At 41.5% G+C, this 24,595-nt stretch overlaps 1 protein-coding gene across 1 annotated transcript in view; it reads left to right on the top strand.

Annotated features, from left to right (window-relative positions):
• The window catches only part of tacr3 (tachykinin receptor 3), a 58,778-nt gene that overhangs the window by 15,376 nt on the left and 18,807 nt on the right, over window positions 1-24,595 (top strand). The window contains exons 2-3 of the mRNA XM_062982464.1: window positions 8,160-8,348; window positions 9,834-9,984. Coding sequence (XP_062838534.1) covers window positions 8,160-8,348; window positions 9,834-9,984 — 340 coding nt within the window. The remainder of the gene's footprint in view (window positions 1-8,159; window positions 8,349-9,833; window positions 9,985-24,595) is intronic.

The raw sequence follows: 24,595 nt of genomic DNA, 5'->3' as shown, positions 1-24,595 counted from the left end.
CTATCCACATTTTATGAATGTGGGAAGCTGCCCCTTAATGCAGGTATGAAGCAGTTACATCATCTACTGAGGTCTACCAAGGTCCTCTGGAGGTCTCAGCAGCTGAGTTAATAATTTTGCATCAGGCAACAGGGCCATAGCCAGATGCTTCTGCAGTCCATCCCCAGTTCTTCTCCAGACATGAATGACCATGGAAGAACAGATACACCAGCAGCTCTATAATTGGCCAGGTGGGCTTTGGTTCCTGCAGGGGCAGGAAGGGAATACCATTTTGTCGCAACCAAAAATAAACATATGCATAACTTACATGTACTTAGCACATAACTGGATGTCAGTCAATAAGTGTATGACACATATCAAAAAAACAATCCTGCTATTCAGGACCGAAATATTGCAGGGTGTTTTTAGATTTCTTTCTATTTTTATCATGAAGTTATATTAAATATTTCTCTCATAGCAACATAATTTAAATGAGTCCCATCATTCCTTCTCATCATGCAAATGTTACACATAGTTTTATGCATGAGGGTATGAAACAGTGTCCTATATTAGGCATTTTTGATGTTTATTTTACTAAAACTGCAGAAAACCTCTACTGTTTATTTCGCCTGGGTTTCTACATTTTCTTCTTGTGTTGTCTTAAAATGATATTTCCAGAGAGGGTTAGAATACATTCTGTTTCCTTTAGATATTTCTTCTTTTAAAAAAAGAATAATTTTATTTGCAAGAAACTATTTTATGGACAATTAGTTTTATTTGTCTCCAGTGTATATATAGTATATTGCAAACTGTTTATTTCTTGATTTTTACAGTAATGAGGCTGAATAGCTTTTTGTTATCTAACAGAAATAAAGTTTGGGTATTCTGTTTTAGGTCACTGGCTGCAACCTGTTTTTGGTTTTATATGTGTTTCTTTTAGGAATATAGAGCCAATTATTTAATCTTTCAGCAATAAAATACTGGAATGCCAACCTCTTCAGTGAAAATACTTGCCTCAAATGTCTATAGTCTATTCAAAGAGCATGCTTGTTCAGCCATTTATCTCAAATACAAACTATGTAGAATCATTAGATTTCTTTTCGTAATGTTGCTATTATTTCTTAAGTCTTACAGTGCAGTTAGTAGTACAAAGTTGCTTCACACACTATCATGTCCATATATTAAAATATTATTTGGATTGTATGGATGTGCTGCATTGCAGATGTATAACTACTTGCATGGTCATCTCCTGGGATTAATATGAATTACCTTCGGCCTAAATATGGTCTTATTTCATTCTCACATTTTAAAATAATTTATTCCAAGGTTTTCTCCCCTGCTGGGTAAGATTATTAAAGGTTTTGCCATTTTGCAAAGCTTTTTTTCCCATTCTGGGATGTTTTTGTTACATAAAGCATTTCTTCAGATGGAGGCACACAAGTCTGGTAGCTCTCTTGAAGTTTGAGTCTGATTGCCATTTTTCCATGGCAGGCTGTTTGTATAACACATATTTGGTAAGCCAGTGAAGATGATCATTTTAATATCTGACATTTAGAAGACTACCAGCATTCATAATTTTCTTTATATTACAGGTATAACATTTTTGTGTATGTGGGACAAAGTTACATTGACAGATTTTTGCAATTCAGAGAGCTAAATGATACGAGATTGCTTTTTCTGTTGATTTCAATGGATCTGCAGGTGCAAGCAGAATGAGAGGGTGGTAGCTTTAAACCTAAACCAATACAACATTATTCAGGGCCTAACATCACTGCTTCCCCCCAAAACCTACACTTGACATATTTTGGTAAATCGAAACAAACCCCCAAATTCTTGCTTTTGCAAGAGCTATTGTTTATTTTAATATAATCCCTTTAGTAAGTTTTTGCATGCAGCACTTGGAGAGGTATTGAAAAAGCAGTAACTGACAAAATGTTGTACAAAGAACAACCTGCAGTTTGTAACATGCTAGAGCTCCAAATTCTGTCCTTCAAATGATGATAAACTGCACCGTGCATGGACACTTAGTTCCCGTGTAGGTTTCTTGGAACAACTTTATAACTTTGCTGCATGATGAGACTCGCAAAGGGATATTTTAGCACCAGAAGGGTAAGGATGTCATTATCTCACTGACCCGAAGCAATTGGATGACTTGAATTTCTGTTCAGTAAAAGTTTGCCCAGGTTTCACCAAGAACACTGTGTCCTTTTGAGCAAGCCTATCTCTTTCAGAATTCTATCTGCGAAAGCTGAGAAAAACAGACACATCTGGACCTGCTAGAAAATGTTTCTTGAATTAAAAAACACATTCATATCCCTTTAAGGCACTGATTCGCCCTTGCTGCCACGGCTAAATTTGCCACAACAGCAGTGCCACACAAGGAGTCCTGTTCCTTTAAATTTATCGCCATGGTTTTTTAAACTATATTGGCACTGAGAGAGTGAGTCCCTTGCCAATGGGTTTGAGTTGGCCCTGCTCATCTCCAGTATTTGCCAACCCTTGCTGAAAAACTCGTCATCAGTTTCTACTTGCTATTTGCTTTCTTTATCTGCCATGGAGAAGCAATCATCCAGTCTCTTTTCTTCATTGTGCCTCTTAGTATGTCCAATCCTGGGAGGCTCTGGGGTAGTAAGAAAAGTACTGAACACACTGTGGTGGCTCCATTAACTGTCTCACCAGACTGCATATGGTTTTTCTTAGAACTTGGGAAACCTACCTTTTTGGACCATAATTCTCAGAATATTCCATCAACATGGACAGTGGCTGGTCTGCACTCCTGAGTATTCCCCTGCACTTGTTTCAGTCCAAATTACTTACAAGGAAAGAATGGCTTGCAAAGTTTAAGATTTCATTTTGGAGATTTCAAGAATACCAGAGGCTTGTGGCAAAGATTCCCATAGAACCCATGGCTCTGTCATTTTTAGGGACTCTTTTCAACAGAATTCAGCATTCAGTTTGAATGTTAATTGCAACTATGTAGGTGTGTAGAGTTGTTCCGCCGGGAATGGATGCTGAAGGTAGAACGGGGCATTCCTTGCCCCACAGATCTTATCACAGAACCCCAAAATCAATATCAGGTACATTCAAAATATTGAATTCTTAATTTGTTCAGTTCCTTTTGAACCAACTTTGAGATATCTCAAGGTAATAAGAACATCTCCAACTTCATATGTAAATGTTTCCCCACAAAAATATATAGATAAATATCTACACACACCTTATGATAGTCATCCTTGTCCTGAGTACTGAATTCTTTGGTGTGGATAATCTTTTCTGCCTCATAGTTGACATTTCATAAGTATAGGTGAAATATTTCCTTGGTGAGTATTTCCAACAAGCCTGAATCAATGATTGAGCTTTGCCATATCTGGATCATAATAATAAATTCTGCTGTAAACAGAATATTTGAACAGACTGAGATTTAAGCAAAAATCATTATATAGTTTTCATGCATTTGAAAATTATGGTTCTTAGTTCAGTATCCATGTGTCTCATATTAGCTTTACTTCACCACCCATCTAGAGACATACATTTCTTATACTGTAGATGTGAAACCGTCAGGTATTTTGAACCTAAATCCCTAGCTCTAGCTAGCGTACACCAAAGGTGAGGAATTATAGACAATGCAGTTCAAAGCCACCTGTAAAACTATATATATTACAGTAAAAACAGCATACATTGTGTAAACACTGAATCTCTTTTGGGGGTTTTTTTCAGTACTTTTAAGGAGCTGTCCAAGTGCTAAATACCATCCTCCAACTAGTTTCAACACTTCAGATATTTCCTTTAAGGTTGGAAAGAGAACATAGTTTGGATCTGCTATTTCTCTGACACAGAAACAACCAGCTGCCCCTTCCTCAGGCAGAAATCTCACAAACACCTTTTTCAGCAATTAAAAATAGAGTAAGAATATGGCTGGCATCTGTTTAGTAACATACACAGTCACTTTGGGGTTATGACAGATGGAGGAATACAGCAACTCCATCTGCTACTACTCCATCATTGAGTTTGTTTCTGGCAAGATACTTTCCTGCATCTTGCTCTGGCCACTGTGGAAGCAGATGAACATCCAGCCAGTGAACGGATTGGGCATGTGGGGAATGGGCACAGCATACAAGTATACTTGGTGGAAGTTTCTAATTTCTAATATCTTCTCTTATTAAATATTCACAGTTCATTTCTGTGTAATGAACAGTTCTCTTCACTGCACCTAACACCTTCTCCCTGAGGCAGCTGCCTCATTCTACTTAATGGTAGAGGTGTCCCTAATACTAGGAATATATAGTATTGGGGTGCATGAAGAAGAGATGATGATCATTCTGATGGAAAGGTGCACACTAAATGACATTATGATAGGGAGGCTGTGGCATCTGTTGGTCTCTTGGCATTATCTAAGGTCTTCACCATTCTTGGGTGTATTTTCATAAGTTCATAATATACCACAACATCAAGTGGAGTTGGTTTCCTACATTAGCTCCTTCTGTTTTCCCAATGGACATTATAGTGAAGTAGTATTAATAATTTAGTGAATAATTATATCTTCCTCTGAGCTGAGAAGAATGTTGGTTTGATTGAGTTGAACTACTTTTAACATATGCCTAAGATTTAATATAAGGAAATATGTTTTATGATTCAAATATGCTTTTGGAATTAAGCAGTTCCATCCCTTTGAATGAAAATTGGGGTATCAACAGCCTCCACATAAGTTTCCTTAGTATTGATTTTCTAAATTAAAACCTGAAGGATATGAAATAAATCAAATATTTCATCTTATCCCAAATACTTAACTTCAGTTATGCCCACCTGTTGAAAACAAGAGAAATTTCAGCAAGTGGTGTAAGCCATTTAATTTGACTCATTTGAACAATGTCCCAAGGAATCAATACATTGGAACATTTAATTACTTCTGGATACCAATGAAATTTCCAATTGGCAAACAACTCAACTGGCACATCCGTCCCAAGAGGTACAGCCTCAAATCAAAACAAATTAGCAGACTAACTAGAAAGGTTAATTAATTTTCTCAGCTCTTTTAAAAGCTGACTTTTGTTTTTCATGTATAAACTCAAAGGTTTCGAGATTTGGTCTGACTGCACACACTGAAATTAATGTATTTTGATTTAATTCACACATTATCTGTTTTGGTGCAATTCATGAGAAAGGTAGGTAGGTATACATAAAATTTATTAGTCATATATCCAATGTCAGAGGGGAGATCTTTTTTCATCAAAAGTGGGGTACAACCCAGTCATGTACCCCTTTTTTGAAGAAAAAGTCAGAAAGGATCTCATCTTGAAGCTAAGCATGATCAGTCCTTCTTACACATTAAATAACATGGCTTCATCCTACAGAAACAAGAGAGCCTTGATTCAAACAATACCTAGAATTATTTGCTAGAAAGCTATAGTGCAGTCTAGTTTTGCTCAATGCAGAGAATTGTATTAAAGATCTCTACCATAGAATTCGAAGTACTTCTGCATTTTTTAAATCCCAAAATTCTGTGATGCTATCAAATAATAGTATAGTATGTCTAAAACAGGAAGCTGATCTGCATCTATCCAATTTATACTTCAAACCAATTGTACACATTCCTCACGAATTGACCAAACCTCTTCTGGTTTTCATTATACCAGCTATGTTTATGGAAACCTAAAAATTATACTCATGGGAGCAGAAGCTCAATAGCAACTGTTATCAGTGCTGAAACTGACCTTGAGTTTAGGAAGGAGTGGCCATGTGGGATTGCGATTTTAACAACAACAACAACACTATTTTAACTTCTTCTCCCCAAGGTTTGGGGCAGTTACAACATAATTAGAACACAATAGATAAAACATAATCAATTTATAACACAACATAAAGATCCAATTGTTGGGAACAGCCAGGCAGGCCAACAAGCAAGGAAAGGTAAGGCCCCTTCAGCTGTGCATCACATTCACTGGCAAAACATTTCTCCTTTGTAATGCACACCCTACATTTGATAATGCACTACATTTGAGTAAATACGATAGGTCTCTACTTCTTTTTAAAATTCTGCCAGCCCATTTCACTGTCAAATCTCTTCCAGCAGGTCATTCCATAGCATAGGGCAGTGGTTCTGAACCTGTGGGTCCCCAGGTATTTTGGCCTACAACTCCCCGAAATCCCAGCCAGTTTAACAGCTGTTACGATTTCTGGGAATTGATAATAATAATAATAATAATAATAATAATAATAATAATAATAATAAGTTTATTTGTATCCCGCCTCCATCTCCCCCGAAGGGGACTCGGGGCGGCTTACAGCAAAATCAAAATACAAACAATGATAAAATATAAAACATCAGGACAAAAACAAAAACCAATAAAAAATATACACAATAAGTTAAAAAACACAACGCAGAATTAAAACATCAGGTTAAAAACAATGAGGTTGCAATAGTGGATAAGCAAAGTGTATGGCCAAAACATCTGGGGACCCACAGGTTCAGAACCACTGGTCTAAGGGGGAGCCGGTAAAAAGGTTGTCTGGATGATAGCTGCCAGTTATGTTCTGGCTGGTTGAAATAAATGTCCCCTAGAAGACCTAGGTGTATGGGGTGGATTACACAGGAGAAGGTTATCCTACAGGTAACCTAGACCCAAACCATGTAAGGCTTTAAAGGTAATAACCTGCATCCGGAAACTATTTGGCAGCTTCTGGATGTACCAGGAACCAATCTGGCTGTGATATTTTGAACTAATTAGAATTTCCATCTAATTAGAGGCCGCTGGTGGTGCAGCGGATTAAACCACTGAGCTGCTGAACTTGCTGACTGAAAGGTTAGCAGTTCGAATCCAGGGAGTGGGGTGAGCTCCCGCTGTTAGGCCCAGCTTCTGCCAATCTAGCAGTTTGAAAACAAGCAAATGTGAGTAGATCAGTAGGTACCGCTCCAGCGGAAATGTAACGGTGTTCCATGCAGTCATGCTGGCCACATGACCTTGGAGGTGTCTTTGAAGAACGCTGGTTCTTCGGCTTAGGAATGGAGATGAGCACCAACCCCCAGACAAGACTAGATTTAATGTCAGGAGAAACCTGAATGTGTGGAAATTCTTTACCTTAGTTAATTAGGGTGATTAACTGAAACATTAATGCTGGCTTCCCAGTGACAAAGGACTCTTGCCACACCCTGGACTCTACACAGATATATATTCTTTCCTTTCCTTACTTAGTTTATCCATACCTCACAACCTCTGAGGATGCCTGCCATAGATGTGGGCGAAACATCAGGAGAGAATACTTCTGGAACATGGCCACACAGCCCGAAAGACATACAACAACCCAACTCTTTACCTTAGAGTTTCAAAACTTGTACAGAGATAGCCTAATGTTGGAGACGTCTAACAGTGAGGTTACCAGCACATGCACTACTATTTTTAGGTCTTCCAATTCTAGGAAGTGGTGCAGCTAGCATAACAGCCAAAGCTCATGATAAGCCTGAGATAGCATCGGCACTGTTGAAGGCTGATGGAAGTTAAGAACTGTGTGTCACCTACCCTGGAATGAAACAAATGAAAAAGGCAATAGCAGTGCAATGAGACAGTAAGAAAGGCAGCAGGAAATGAATTGGACTATCATAAACGCAGTGAAAGTGTATTCATTGTACACATACCTAGAAAACTGTATCAAGCAGAACTGGCCTTCATAGATTTCTTTTGAGTACCTTTTCCTTTAGGGAGAGGGGATGGTAAAATTTGTGAGTGTGATGTAGACACACACATTCCAAACTGCATAGTATCTGTCTTATACAGTACCCCATGGGCTCATCAATGGCCACTCTTCCACTGTATAAAAGGAATCCAGTCACACTGAATCATGGAGACACATCAAAATGATGACTTCCCTAGGGGAATGGCTTAGAAAAATAAAAGGCAAGAGAAATAAATCATGCAGTGAACTTGGTGAACCATTGCTCTGTGGGTGATAACTTTGGACTGAGTTTCCAATTATTTAATTTATGTCCTCTGGCACACTAGCCATTTTCTTGAGTATTGATTGTCCCCAAATGAGGTTTGACAGCAATGCCCGATAGTGAATTTCATTTCCTGTATTATATTGAAAGAGAAAACAGTTGCCTCCTCATTGCAATTTTCCTACCTTTTCTAAGTTTATAACATTTGCTATAATATTTTTTGTTTGTTTGTTTCATTTCGTTTTCACAGATACATGGCCATTATCGATCCTTTGAAGCCCAGACTTTCTGCCACTGCAACCAAAGTGGTCATTGCAAGCATATGGATCCTGGCATTCCTACTTGCTTTTCCTCAGTGTCTTTTTTCAAAGACTAAAGTGATGCCTGGAAGAACTCTGTGCTACGTTTTCTGGCCAGGTGGTATGCGACAGCGTTTTCTGTAAGTCAGAGCTTCAATGGGAATGAGCTACTACTCCAACCTTCATTGCCTTAGAATAGAATTGGGCTACCGTAGTGTCTGTGGGGCCATTTTCTGCTACTTCTGGTTTTGAAATAACATATTACATAGTATGCAGTGGGAAGAAGAGGGGCAAGCAGATCTTAGCAGAAGATGTCCTAGACCCATATGCCAGGACATCTTCTGCTAGTATCTCCTGAGGCCCTCCAGAGATCTCAACAGATGATATCTTCAGTCTCTGTCAGCTACAGAACATAGCCAGATGTTTCTCCGATTCTTTCCACTCTCCATTAGCAATAGAATGGCTGTTGGTTTGGGGCTATCAGAAAAAACATTAAATCCTGTTGGTAGGCTCTGGATGTTCAGATGCAAGGAGGTAATGCCAATCTCAATGATAAAAAATTATATACATGATCATAAATTTTAATAATAATAATAATAATAATAATAATAATAATAATAATAATAATAATAATAATAATGCTTTATTTATATCCCACTCCCTTTCCCTGAAGGGACGGAGCGGCCTGCTTGTGTCAGTAACAGAATGTTGGCCAATGTGTCAATTCTTAAATACGTTTTCACTGCACTCTTATTGCCTGCACAAAATCTGTTACAGATAACGTGTAATTCATTATTTCTGAGCAAGAGGAACAGTCTTGCCCACCAACACATATCCATCATTGTATGCATCATTTGAGGGCAAAAATATACCTTCTGTTTGCCAGGTGTGTATGTGTACACTACACACCACAAATGTGCCCATTAAAGAAAAATGGATGTTTCCTTCATCTTAGTGCTCATCTTTTCTTGTTCCCACAAAACTAAGTGCTGGGGATTTTGTAAAGGATGAGGTGAAGAGGAAAAGAAAAAATTATTTAATGATTAATCAAGTTTGCATGATTTTTAATAGGATATCATGTTTAATTGCATTCAACTAGAATTAACATTAGTTTGTAGCATAATTTAAGTCTATTTCATGGGATACAACATTTGTATCTGCATCTGATGAACTAAACTTAAATCTGCAAACATTTAAGTAAAGGCAAAGGTTTCCCTGACGTTAGGTCTAGCTGTGTCCGACTCTGGGGATTGGTGCTCATCTCCATTTCTGAAGAGCCAGCGTTGTCTGTAGATGCCCCCAAGGTCATGTGGCCGGCATGACTGCCTGGAGCGCCGTTACCTTCCCGCTGGAGCAGTACCTATTGATCTACTCACATTTATATGTTTTTGAACTGCTAGGTTGGCAGAAGCTGGAGCTAACAGTGCGAGTTCACCCTGCTCCCTGGATTCAAACTGCCTAACATTCAGTCAGCAAGTTCAGCAGCTCAGCAGTTTAACCCACTGCACCATCGGGGGTTTCTACAAATGTTTATGCTGAAGTTATTTCTCTCTGTCTCAAAGATACTACAGAATCCCTTTGCATACTCATCCAGACTAACATGACTATGTCTTTGAATTTCACAGGTACCACGTCATTGTGATTGCACTGGTCTATTGTTTCCCACTGCTTGTCATGGGCATCACATATACAATTGTTGGAATAACCCTTTGGGGTGGAGAGATCCCAGGCGACACATCTGACAAATATCATGAACAGCTGAAAGCAAAACGGAAGGTGCTGTACCTTTATGTCATGTTTAGTTATTAGCAGCTGAAAGTCTCTAGCTTTTTTTGTTATGATTGCCAATTATTGGTTTTAAAAATATTGAGATATTTTAGACAAAGCTAAATAATTCCTGATACATTTTTAAAAATGAAGACAGATGATAAAACTCGATTTAAGTAAAATAATTGATTTCCATGGACTACTTTTTGTTTTGTTTCCTTTCCCATTTCTTTTCTAGTGTCACGACCCAGGCTGCAGAGCACCAATAACCATACACAGAGGCCAGAATCTATCTAATATCTTTATTGAAGGAATATATAAAGTTAATAAAAACAAGTGTAGAAAATAGTCCAGAATTAGACCTTTCAGGAAAGGTCAGAATTAGTCCAAAAAAGCAATGTCCAATAAGAAATATTAAGGTCCAAAGTTGTAATCCAATAACCGAAACACTCACTTTGCCAAGCAAAGTGAGGGGAGATGACAAGGTCCTTTAGTCCATGAAACTTGAGCGAGGCTAGGAAATAACTTGATACTTGAAACAAGGCTTGAACGTGGAACAAGGTAACTAAGAACAAGAACAAGGTCCGTGGAATAACTTGATAAAATCCGTGGAACAAGGCAAGGATTGATCCTGGGAAACAAGGCAAAGTCCGTAGATAAACAAAGGCTGGGAAGCAAGGCGAAGGCTGGATAGCAAGGCAAGGCTTGAGCAGGAGCGAGGCTTGAATCGGAGCGCGCTGTCCAGACACAACTCGCTCCGTAGGCTGACGAATTGACTCCGCGAAGTTACTACGCGGGTAAAACACCTAAATAGAGTCTAGCTTTCCCGCCGAAGCAGTTCTCTGGGAATCAGAACCGAAAGCTAAACTCTGAGACCAGATGTGAGACTCCCCAAAGATTCTCACGAGAAGCAGTCTTAATTGGCCACATTCTTAGCTGCAATCCTCGCACTCCTGCGCGAAGCTGATTCCAAACTTCTCTGTTGTTTACAAAACTCCCGGCGCAAGAACACGGGAGAAGTAGGCTCTGGGCTTGTTTGACATACTTCTGGGAGACAACTTTCTTGCAGGTGCAAGGTTCCCAGATCTGCCTGGGAAAGATCTGGCTGAGAGGAATCCAGTTCAGACTGGGAAGGTAAAAAACCCAAGTTTTCATCTTCATCAGGAATTACAATGTCCTGAGCAGGACTACAAGGCCCATGGGTCATCACACTATCCCCCTCCTCAAGGCCCCTCCCAAACTGGGGCCCTCTCCCCGAGGCGCGAGGTCGCGGTTTGGTGGGATAGGTCTGATGAAAGCGACGGGTTAGATCAGGAGCATGGACTGTGGAGGCGTCTTCCCAAGAGCGTTCCTCAGGGCCAAAACCCACCCAGTCAATGAGATATTGTAGGCGGCGGCGGTGAAAGCGAGAATCCAAAATGTCCTCAACCTCGAACTCCTCCTCCCCATTCATCAAAACAGGAGGGGGGGCCGGTTGGTCTGTATCAGGTCGCACACCATCCGCCGGAAGGAGCAGGGAACGGTGAAACACTGGGTGAATGCGCATTGAACGCGGAAGTTGGAGTTTGAAAGTCACGGGGTTTAATTGCGCCACCACTGGATAGGGGCCAATGAAGCGGGCATCTAACTTCCGGCAAGGGCGGTGGGAGGGCAGAAAGCGAGTGGACAGGAAAACCCGATCTCCTACCTTGATTTCGAGGCCCGGCTGGCGATGTTTGTCAGCGTGGCGTTTATAGTCCTCCTTGGCTTGGTCCAGTTGCTGAAGCAAAAGTTGTTGCACCGCTGTGAGTTCCTGCAGCCAATCCTCTGCTGCGGGAACTTCTGAAGTTTCAATGACAGGGGGGAAGAAACGTGGATGGAAGCCGTAGTTTGCAAAGAACGGCGTTTCTTTTGTAGAAGCTTGAACTCCATTGTTGTAGGCAAACTCAGACAGTGGTAACAGAGAAGCCCAATTGTCCTGTTGGTAGTTTACATAACAGCGAAGATACTGCTCCAAAGTGGCATTGGTGCGCTCCGTTTGCCCATCTGTTTGGGGATGATGAGCTGAAGATAAGCGAGAGTCTATGCCCAATAGTTTTTGTAGTGCCTTCCAAAAACGAGAGGTGAATTGAGATCCACGGTCTGTGACTAAACTCTTGGGCAATCCATGTAGTCTGAAAACATGTTGAAGAAATAGATCCGCAGTTTCTTTGGCCGTGGGGAGGCCTTCGCAGGGAATGAAATGGGCTAACTTGGTGAAAAGGTCCACCACCACTAAGATCGTGGTGAATCCACAGGAAGGTGGTAGGTCAGTGATGAAATCCGCGGAAATTATTTCCCATGGGCGAGATGGGGTAGGAAGGGGGTGTAAAAGCCCTGAGGGCTTCTCCCTTCGTATCTTGGAGCGCTGGCATACTGGGCAGGTGTTGACATATTTTTCCACATCCTTGCGGATCTTGGGCCACCAAAAATCCCTTAGGATCAAATGCATAGTTTTAAATAGTCCGAAGTGTCCTGCTGGTTTGCAGTCATGACACAGACGAAGCGCTTTTTCCCTGCCCGGTCCGGGTGGGATATAAACATGATTTCTATAGCAGAGCAGCCCATCTTTAAGCGAAAAGGGAAAATGCAGACCTTGGCGAAGTTGGTCCTGCGCCCAGGCATCTGCTTGCTGACTAGCCCTGATTTCTTGAGCACAGATGGGTCCTGGAGTAGGGGAAGTTGAACCAATGGGAATGGATTTGGTGTTCCCCACCGTGAGCGTGGCAAAGTTCTCGGGTTGTAGCAGTTGGGATTCAAAGGTCTCCTTGCGTCCTGCAGCGTATTCCGGTTTACGTGACAGGGCGTCTGCTTGCTTGGTTTGGGCTGGGGTCACATAATGGATCTGGAAGTTGAAACGTTCAAAGAATAAAGCCCAACGTTGCTGCCTCTGATTTAGTTTGCGGGCAGTTCTTAGATGTTCTAGATTACGATGATCAGTGTGGACTTCAATGGGAAATTTGGCCCCTTCTAGCCAATGTCTCCAAGTTTCAAAGGCTGCCTTTATGGCCAGTAGTTCTTTTTCCCAAATGGTGTAATTCCTCTCTGGTGTGGTTAGTTGACGAGAATAAAAGGCACAGGGATGGAGGTGATCTCCCACCGGTTGTAAGAGTACAGCCCCAATTGCCACATCAGAGGCGTCCGCTTGCACCACAAAAGGGGTTCCAGGATTTGGGTGCTGTAGAATTGGCTGGGAGGTGAATAGTTTCTTTAGTTGCTGGAACCCTTTCTCTGCTTGATCAGTCCAGCGGAAAGGCTGCTTTCCACGGATGCAGCTAGTGATGGGGTCGGACCAGCGGGCAAAATCTGGAATGAACTTGCGGTAATAGTTCGCGAACCCCAAGAAACGCTGCACCTCTTTCTTGTTAGTTGGCGCCCGCCATTCCAATACTGCTGAAACCTTGGCTGGATCCATGGAAAGCCCTAGAGGCGAGATGCGGTAACCAAGGAAATCTACCTCTTGTAGATCAAAGGCGCATTTTTCCAGCTTGGCATAAAGTCCATGATCCCGCAATCGTTGTAACACCATTTTGACGTGGTTCTCATGTTCTGATTGTGATCTAGAAAACACCAAAAAATCGTCCAGGTAGATTATCAAGAACCTGTCTAGATAGTCCTGAAAAATGTCATTGACAAAATGCTGGAACGTTGCGGGGGCTCCGCATAAACCGAAATTCATAACTCGGGACTCAAATAATCCGAATTTGGTCTGGAAGGCGGTCTTCCACTCGTCCCCTTCCCTGATGCGAACTAAGTTGTAAGCCCCCCGAAGATCCAGCTTGGTGTAAACCTTGGCTCCTCGAAGCCGATCCAGTAGATCCGAGATTAAGGGCAGGGGATAGCTGTTCCGCTTGGTGATATTGTTCAATGCTCTGTAGTCCACCACCAAGCGTAGTTCCCCTGACTTCTTCTTCACAAACATCACTGGGGAGGCGGCTGGGGATTGAGAGGGTCTGATGAATCCCTTGCGAAGGTTTGTCTCTAGGAATTCCCTGAGAGCTTCTTGCTCTGGTTCAGTCAGGGAGTAGAGATGCCCTCGCGGGATCGGGGCCCCCTCCACCAAGTCAATGGCACAGTCATAAGGTCTATGTGGGGGTAATTTTTCGGCTTCTTTCTCATTGAATACATCCCAATACTCGGAGTACTTCTTTGGCAAGGTGATGATGGGCTCGGTGTCTGTGGCATGGCATACCTTGGCTACGAGGCAATGGTTTTGGCAGTACGGTGAAGCAAACTGCAGTTCTCTGTTGGACCAGGAGATGTTAGGGTCGTGGAGAGTCAGCCATGGAATTCCCAAAATCACGGGGAAATGGGGAACCTCGGTAACAAAGAAGGAAATCTCTTCCATATGTTCCCTTATCCACATCCTGGTGGGTTCCGACCACTGACTTACGGGGCCCGTCTTGAGGGGGCGGCCGTCTATGGCTTGCACCACACGGGCATTCTTGAAATCATGATATTGTAATCCCAGAGAGTCGGCATACTCTCTATCGATGAAATTGTTGGTAGCTCCAGAGTCTATCATGGCGTGGATCATGACGGGTCCCCTTTTTGCTGACCATAATGTGACCACGAGAAGGAACAGGACCCCGGTTGGCGGCTCTTGGATGGATTTTTTGACCGGGTTGGCGAGCCTCTCTACACCCGGTCGTTGGCTTCCCCCGCCGGCTGTGTGCCAGTCGGCTCAGACGCCTTCGTCTCCGTGGAGGACGCCGCCGCAAGACGGGCGGCAGGCTTCCCTTTGGCTGGACACTCTCTGGCGAAGTGGCCCCCGTTCCCGCAGTACCAGCAGAGGTTTAAGCGTTGACGACGGGCCTTCTCGGCGGCATCTAGTCTGGGACGCACATTGCCCAACTGCATCGGCACCTCCTCGCCTCCTCTGGGGTATGGGGTTGGCGGTGGGGGTCTCCACACCGGACGTGGCTGAACGCTGGCGGGAGTGGGGGGTTTTGCCCCGGCTCTACTGCCCTGGCCTCGAACCCACTGTTTCCTGTTGGCAATCATGACTTCAGCCCGTAAACATTGATCAATGAGTGCCTCGAGGGTCTGGGGAGGATCCACCTTGGAGATTTCTTCCAGCATTTCAATGTTGAGACCCTCCCGGAATTGTCCCCTGAGGGCTACATCGTTCCAGCCGGTGTTGTGGGCCAGTACTCGGAACTCGGCTATATACTGAGACATAGGTCTGTCTCCTTGGAAAAGGCGACGGAGTTTGTGACCGGCTGCCTCCAAATTGTCCTCGATTCCCCAAGTCTCCTTGAGGTGGTCCAAGAAGTGTTGCGCTGATCTTAGGTGTGGAGAGGCTTGGTCGTACAGTGCCGTCGCCCAGCTGGCCGCTGGCCCATCTAGAAGACTGTAAACCCATGCCACTTTGATGTCTTCTTGGGGAAACTCGGCAGCACGGGCCTCTAGATAAGCTTGACATTGGCGACGGAAGACATGAACCTTAGAAGCTTCTCCAGTAAACTTGGTTGGCAACGCCATGGCCGGAAGACGAATTCCGCGTTCCTTCAAACCCCTTATTTCTCCATCCTGTGCATTGAGCTTATCACGGATTCGGTCCACCTCATCCTTGTCGATGGTGTAGGTAATCGGCTGGCCGCTCGGCCCAGGTACGACTCCGGTAGACATTCTGGCCGAGGTTAATTGGTGCTTAGGGTGGCGGAGTCAAACTGTCACGACCCAGGCTGCAGAGCACCAATAACCATACACAGAGGCCAGAATCTATCTAATATCTTTATTGAAGGAATATATAAAGTTAATAAAAACAAGTGTAGAAAATAGTCCAGAATTAGACCTTTCAGGAAAGGTCAGAATTAGTCCAAAAAAGCAATGTCCAATAAGAAATATTAAGGTCCAAAGTTGTAATCCAATAACCGAAACACTCACTTTGCCAAGCAAAGTGAGGGGAGATGACAAGGTCCTTTAGTCCATGAAACTTGAGCGAGGCTAGGAAATAACTTGATACTTGAAACAAGGCTTGAACGTGGAACAAGGTAACTAAGAACAAGAACAAGGTCCGTGGAATAACTTGATAAAATCCGTGGAACAAGGCAAGGATTGATCCTGGGAAACAAGGCAAAGTCCGTAGATAAACAAAGGCTGGGAAGCAAGGCGAAGGCTGGATAGCAAGGCAAGGCTTGAGCAGGAGCGAGGCTTGAATCGGAGCGCGCTGTCCAGACACAACTCGCTCCGTAGGCTGACGAATTGACTCCGCGAAGTTACTACGCGGGTAAAACACCTAAATAGAGTCTAGCTTTCCCGCCGAAGCAGTTCTCTGGGAATCAGAACCGAAAGCTAAACTCTGAGACCAGATGTGAGACTCCCCAAAGATTCTCACGAGAAGCAGTCTTAATTGGCCACATTCTTAGCTGCAATCCTCGCACTCCTGCGCGAAGCTGATTCCAAACTTCTCTGTTGTTTACAAAACTCCCGGCGCAAGAACACGGGAGAAGTAGGCTCTGGGCTTGTTTGACATACTTCTGGGAGACAACTTTCTTGCAGGTGCAAGGTTCCCAGATCTGCCTGGGAAAGATCTGGCTGAGAGGAATCCAGTTCAGACTGGGAAGGTAAAAAACCCAAGTTTTCATCTTCATCAGGAATTACAATGTCCTGAGCAGGACTACAAGGCCCATGGGTCATCACATCTAGCTATCATGTAATTCAGCATTTTCGTCTTTCAAAGTTCAATCAATTTAAATGTGTACATATATGTGTATATGCTTAATATGTCACCTTTCTGACAACTGCTTCTGACATTAGTCAGTGGTAGGAGCAGCTACAACTCTATACTCTCTAGGAGCATATCTCCTCGTAAAATGTCCTTAAAATAAGCCACTGATGTTCCAAAAAAACCAAGAAAATTCCAGCCAGTTTTATACAACACAACTGGATACATTTAGTATGCATTTCCAGTGCCTCTCCAGAATTGCAAACCAGCATTCTAATTCTTCAATCATGGCCAACTGAGCTGAAAATTTAATTTTACTGAGAAAAGAAGCTATTATGCTGTCTCTTCTTCTACTTGCTATAATATTTAGAGACACTGCAAATGTATGAGACCAAGATTCAAATCCCTGCTCAGACATTAAAATCCACTGGATAATCCTGGGCAAGCCTTAACGGAAGAAGACAATGGCAAAACCTCCTCTGAATAAATTGTGCCCAAAAAATCCCCTATGAGAGGGTTGTTGTTAATAAGAATCCATGTGAAGATCATGAAAGAGTAAATAAGAATCAATTTGAAGACACCCAAGAGCAAAAATAAATTGCTGAATTTCCTAGTTTCTATTCAATTTCCCTGGTGCTGTTTGCATATGTCTGATGTCTGGGGAACAGTGTATACTTATTTGAGATGGATGCAATTTTAATGCATCGCATCTGTCTCTTTCTTTTGCTGTTTTGATTGAAAGACTAGTTGTGAGCTTCTAACACAAGGCAGACTACAAGTCAAATCTACCATATATACTTGAGTATAAGCTGCCCCGAATATAAGCTGAGGCACCTAATTTTACCACAAAAACTGAGAAAACTTGTTGACTCAAGCATAAGACAAGGGTGTGAAATGCAGCAGCTACTGGTAAATTTCAGAAATAAATCTAAAAATAGATACCAATAAAATTATATTAATTGAGGTTAAGGCATCAGTAGATTAAATGTTTTTGAATATTTACATAAAACTGTAATTTAAGATAATAATAAGGCTTTAATAACATAAGACTGTCCCAACTCTGATTACCTAAACTCAAGTATAAGCTGACTGAATATAAACCGGCCAGGACCCTCACTTGAGTATAAGCCAAGGAGGGCTTTTTCAGCCTTAAAAAAGGGCTGAAAACCCCAGCTTATACTCAAGTATATATGGTATATTTGAATATTTCTACAGAGTTTGCAGAGGGGACTTCGGTCCTGCTGGAGTTCGTGTAGCCATAGAGATAGATCTTTTGAGCGTGTATTTGTGCATTTATCTCCAGAATCAGACCTCAAAAGCTCAGATTAAAAAATATGTCTTTAAAATCTACTGGAATATCAACATATACTGTAGTAGGAAATACCTGTTTTGTAAGTTAGCATGGGTGAAATAATTTCCCCTACATCAAAAATGGGAAGGCAATGGTAACAGACCAGCAGGCATTTTGTTCAATAGATTTGCTTGCTATGCTTCATATGTAATCACAAGAAGAATATGAGCTCTCGAAATTGTTTTAATATATGCTGAATCGACCATTCAGGAGTGTCATGTTTTGCCATTAGCATGAATAGCTAATGGCAATAGGAATATTGCGTACGATGTCAGCCATTAAAATATTTCCTACGCTCTTCAGCTTTGAAGACAAATGCTACAATGAAACAAAAGACAGGAAAATGCTTTACAAGGCATTTATCTGGGCTATTGCCACCAGCACCTTTTCTTTTAGAAAAGGACCCTCTGCTTCTAAGGATTTGCCAGAGGTCTGATTATGATGATAAAGCAAGAAATCATTCACTGTGACAGAAACCAGCTGTAGACGAAAATGTATTTCAAAGCAAATCTTGGAACAAAGAAGAGTCTTATTCTCACATTAAGAAAAAGGGGATAACCCAAATCGGTAGTGAAATGTATGCTCACCGATGCCACAATGCCTTGAGAGCCATGAAATTAAAAATGGGTGCCATGGGCAGTAGATAAATAGGCAAACAAAATATGTTCCTCCACATTAAGCAATGAAGATATTATATAGCAAAACTCTTCAAGAAACTTTATATATTTTTGTTAACATAGTTGAGTAAAGTTTTTTAGGAAATGGAAGACATGTTCCCATGTCTCCCTGTTAATTTTATCTTCAGATATCTTGATTGTATTATAGCTTGCGTATCTTTTACCCAAAATTCTTGGGATCAGGGTGTTTTGGATTTGGATTTTTTTAATTATGTATATTTACGCATACATAATCAGATATTATTGACAAGGGACCTAAGTGAAACACAAAATTCATGTGTGTTTTGTAGACACCTTACACACATAGCCTTTAATACATAATATTTGTAATAATCTTGTACGTGAAACACAATTTGTGTACACAGAATCAGAAAGCAAAAGTATCACTATCCCAGCCACCAATGAAGACAATTTTGAAGTACTTCAGATTTTGAAATTCCAGAAAAGAGATACTCAGTCTGTACTTATTTTCAGAGCTGTTAAACAACTATCCCACATGTCTGTATGTGTAGAACTCATTTTAGGTTTCAGACTGAATTTGGAAGTAGCTATCCAAAATGTTGAACCCTGGCTCCTAAACAGATTCAGTAACTTGGGCAGCTCATTTAAAGTTTTGCTTAAAAAAATAGAATACATTCACTGCCCCTCTGATATGGGATCCACTAGCCACTGTTGCTGTTACCCTTAAGGTTGGTAGTCACTAACTCTAGTGTAGAAACTAGGCATTCAGAATGTTCTAACCAGAGATGGAAAACCTAATAAAGATGGGTTAACCATTCCCTATTAGTGAAATGTGACTGAGACAGAGATTGAACTCACTAACAATTAATTCATCTTTTAATGCTTTTCTACTCAGTTTCCCATCTCTAGTTCTAACTCTGGATCTCTGGATCAAGTAGAATTTTGGATCAAGTTCCAAACCCCTTCCGATATGTTGTCTGTGACACAAAAGCAATATTTTAAATATCTATAAAATGTGACTCAAACCATGCTAAGTCAGAAAATATCAAGCATTCAAAAATATTCCAAAACTATATAGTAAGACATTAGATTAGGTCTTCTGTCCAAAATGGGATGATGGCAGCACATCATTTTTACAGCTTCCTTTCTTTCTCTAGTTTTAGTGAGGTTACATTTGATCTTTTAAACTGCCAGGAACAAATGTGAAGCAATAGCCCAGTCTTTGCATATTCAGAAAACATCAGATGTCATCTGATCTTGGAAGGGGCCTGGTTGGTATTGGGAAGGAGAACATCCAAGGAATATCAGGCAGTTTGCATTATTTTTCAGAAAGAGGTGATGTAATAATCAGAGATGAAACAATGATAAAAATGTATAAAACGCCTGTCCAATGACTGTATCTTTCCTTTTGAGAAAGGCATTGACTGCAGGAGAAATAGGTCGACAACAGAACTTAGGGCCAGTATTGTTCAACAAGGGCAAAAAAATCCCACTTTTGACAACAAGTTTCTTTCTTTTTTAAAAAAAGGATATGCCTAGCCATATCTACTCAGTGGGTCCCACCGGATCCAGTGGAGCTTACTCTTATGTAAATGCATGACAGCTGGGTTGTAGTCTGAAACCCAAAGTAATTCTGAAGGTCTCTGGCTTCAGCTCCTGTACCTGTCTCCTCGTCTATATGGAGAGACTGAGAAAAGAGTTTCTACACCAGATCCCAACCCTCTCTAGCTCAGGTGTATGTAGGTTCAAGTGAGGGCATCCAAAAGTAATTTCCAGAACTCCTAGGCAGGAATGATTTAGATTTGGATTTAGCACAACTTCAGACAGATTATGTGAGCTTTGCTGACATTTAGTCATCTTTGCCACTTAGGATAGCACTTCACAGGAAAGGAAGTTATCGTTTGATTTATTACTTTGATGACTTGTTACGTAGATCGGTTTATTGTTTTACTTCCTATTATAAGTAATAGCTTTTAATCAGGTGAACCACAGTGTTGTTTTGATTGCTATTTAATGTGTAATTATCTGTACCAACGGGGGTGGAAAGCGCATGTGATTCTGCATTTGAGTACAAAAGGGAATATATACTGTGGCACTAGGTGAGACACCATGTACTCAGGTAAAACCTGAAGGTGCAAATTAACTGCAACTATGGTTAATCATTATTAATTACTAGAAGCCTGTATGATCACTTTGTGTGAGACCTTTTTAGAGGCGTGACACTTTTTTTGCCGAATGTAGATTCGGTCATATTTGAGCTGCTATGTGGTTCTATTCTCTGCCAGTGCTATTTTTGGTGGAACACAAGTGAGATTCTATAGAATTCAGGGAAAACTGTTTTCTTCACTTGTATCATTTAAATCCAGTTCTCATGTCTCCACAGATTGTGTTACCTTCCTTATACCAGAGTTTCTCAAACTGTGTTCCTCCAGATGTTTTGGATGTCAGCTCCCACAGTTCCTAACAGCTGATAAGCTGGGGGATTTCTGGGAGCTGAAGTCCAAAACACCTAGAGGAACACAGTTAGAGAAGCACTGCCCTATACCATTGCCTGTTGCCATTAAGATTTGTCTGGCTTTCTAAATAATGTAGGAATAATATTACTGTGGCATGGTTTGAAATACGTAAATGTAACAGACAGCATCATTTTAGTCACTTGTCAACATTAATAGCAGAGGTAAAAGTAGTAGTAAACTAGTGTAGCGATTTGAAGCCTGGACCATGACTCTGGAGAACAGGGTTCAAATCCTTATTCAGTCATAGAAACCCACTGAATGACATCAGGCAAATCTAAATCTGTCAGCCTCAGAAGAAGACGAAGGCAAACCATCTCTGAATATATCTTCCAAACATACACACCCTGTGATAGGTGCCATAAGTTGGGAATATCTTGAAGGCACAAGACAACATCAAGGAGTAGTTGCAATCAGAGGTGGTCCAACCGCCAGGCAATCTAGACATTTGCTTGTGGCGCCATCATCCCGAGGGTGCCATCGAGGCCCCCGGGAGGGTGGTGCCACCCCCCGCCTCCTTCACCTTCAGGACGGGCCTTCCCGCCATGGCCTGGGCCTTGCCGCCGCGGCCTGGGCCTTGTCGCCATGCAGCCCGCACGACCTGGCCACGCCTCCTGCATGGCCTGGCCACGCCTCCTGGCCCATGCCGCCGTGGCCTACATTAAAATACCTAAGGACGGCTCTGGTTGCAATAGCTCAGTTGGTGGTGGCAGCAATGATTGTGATGATAGTGATGATTAGTTGAATCCATCTTCCAACAGGGCTTTGATGTCTCAGAGCACCATGGGATGCCTTAAACCAGGGGTCCCCAAACTAAGGCCTGTGGGCCGAATGCAGCCCTCCAAGGTCATTTACCTGGCCCCTGTCCTAAACTTTAGATTTAGGGTTGACCTAAGTCTGAAATGACTTGAAGGCACCCAACAACAACAATCCTAATTTTGGACTATTTCATCATAGTATGGCCTCCCAACTTTCTGAGGGACAGTGAACCGACCCTCCACTTAAACAGTTTGAGGACCCCTGCCTTAAACCATTGGAATCAATATGATTGGGTATCCTAAACAATCATCGTCATCATCATCATTATTATCGTCATCATTGTCATCGTCATCGTTATTTATACCCCGCCACCATCTCCCAAAGGAACTCAGGGCGGTTCACAAAGCACTCAAAGATGCAAACACAGAAAATACAAAAGTGTAAAAACAATAACATAAAACAATAAACAACCAACTTTAAACATCACAAATACATAATGCCCCCTAGTTAAAATCAGTAAAATACAGTGCTAGCTGCTGGTAAAAACAACAGTAATCAATCTCAGTCTTCTAAAGTGCTTAATAGAAAATCTATAGGACCTCATGTATATTCATTAAATAAATATAAATATGGTCAAAGGCTTGACAAAAAAAGCATGTCTTCAGTTCTGGTGTATGGAAGGCTTGGAGAAAATGAAATTAACCAATAATCCATATGGTTTTGTTATTACTAGCAATTATGTTTATGGATGCATTGATTGCTTCTAGCTTAGACCACACTGGTTGAAATTTAGGCAAGTTCATGGTTTGTGGAGCTATCAGTAGCTACTCTATTAACTCAGTTAATCAATGGGATCCCTAATGTACAGAAGTACCGGGATGTCAATAGAAGTTATCTTTGGGTCATTAGCAGACAACTAACTGGATGTGCTACCATAAGCAAAATATCTCCATGTGACCTTATTACAGTTTCCAGTATCAGACACAGAATGCCAAGTGAGAACTGAACGAAGTGCAAGAGTTCAGTTACTTCACTGGCTAAGGATTTCAGGGGAATATTATATTGATGAATTTACCAGGCCATGATGAGAAATGGGATAGAAAACCTCATAGAACTTTGGTCTGAAGCAGCAGGAGATTTTTTTAAATTTTTCTGGATCAAATGTGAAGAGAGGAGAATAGTAGGGGATTTGAGTTGTTAGCCCTTGTGGTCCATTCAAAGCCTGTGATTGGCTATAGCTGCCATTGTTGTAACCGGTTCCCATAACCTGGATTGCATTTAATGAAAACAATACAGTCTACCATCACCTTACGGGCTGTCCATCTGACTGTGTTTTATAATGTTAACAAATTAGCAAGTTAATGTGACATAATTAGGCATTCCCTTACAGTTATGAGAGCAAAGAGCCACCCAGCATGAGACACTCGGTTCTATATTTTAAACAAGTGAATAATGCATCAAGGAAAGTACATAATAACTGAAATACATCAGTGTTTTAAAAACAAGAGCAAAATACTCCAGCACTACTCAACACTTTCCAGTTTATGGATAGTGCAGATGGAATGAGATCATAGGTCACAAATGCTCATTCCATTGAAAATACCCTGTGAATTCTAATGCCTTGTGTTCTGACCTCCTCAAATATCAGCTGGCATTCAAAGCGACATCTCTCTTCGTGTCCAAAACAATTTTTTTAAAACAAGGATAAATCCAACTTTATATCAAAATACATCTGCCCATCCTATAAAATGATGCAGTAATCATTCCAGTTTATAAAGCTAGAATCCTGGAGTCTATGTAAGGATTTCCTTCAGCTTGTTTACTGAAGGCAGAGAAAAACAGATTTTATCTTAGAGGAGGTTGCTAAGTCAACCTTAAATGCTTCCCAAATCGTTTATGATGGGACAGGCAATTTCAGAATACTTCTGTGCTACAAGTTCCAGAACCTCTATCCAAAATAATCAATGGTGTTGGACTAGACAGGCTCCTTCTACACTGCCATATAATCCAGATTATCAAAGAAGATAATCCACATTATCTACTTTGAACTGGATTATCTGAGTATATACTGCCATATAATCCTGTTCAGAACAGATAATCTGGATTTTATATAGCTTTGTAGAAGGGGCCACAGTCTAAAAATATCTGGGGTCTGAAGTTGCCAACAGCTATTCTTTGGGAAAGTTGCATCTGTTGCCAATGCAAACCTAGGCTACATCCACTGTGGATCTCAACCTGTGGGTCCCCAGATGTTTTGGCCTTCAACTCCCAGAAATCCTAATAGCTGGTAAACTGGCTGGGATTTCTGGGAGTTGTAGGACAAAACACCTGGGAACCTGCAGGTTGAGAACCACTAGTCTAAATCAAGGAAGGCAATAGTACCACTCTATTCTGATTTGATCAGACCTTCTCCCAGTTCTATATCCAGTTATTGGCACAACAGTAGAAGAAGGATATTAGCAAATTCCTTCACATCCAAATTAGGGTAATTAGTATGATAAAAGATCTAGAAAGCCAGCCCTGTAGGGGAGCTGTTGAGGGACTTGAATAGCCAGAAGAAGAGATGATTGAGAAGTGATATGGCAGCTGTATATCTTAGGGGCTTCAGTATGGAAGACGGAACAAGCTTGTTTTCTGCTGTTCCAGATAGTAAATTGAACCAAATTACAAA

This window comes from Anolis carolinensis, chromosome 5, assembly GCF_035594765.1.
Source record: "Anolis carolinensis isolate JA03-04 chromosome 5, rAnoCar3.1.pri, whole genome shotgun sequence".
Taxonomy (NCBI): Eukaryota; Metazoa; Chordata; class Lepidosauria; order Squamata; family Dactyloidae; genus Anolis; species Anolis carolinensis.
Note: the sequence above shows the minus strand (reverse complement) of the source record. Positions and strands in the feature narration are given on the sequence as shown.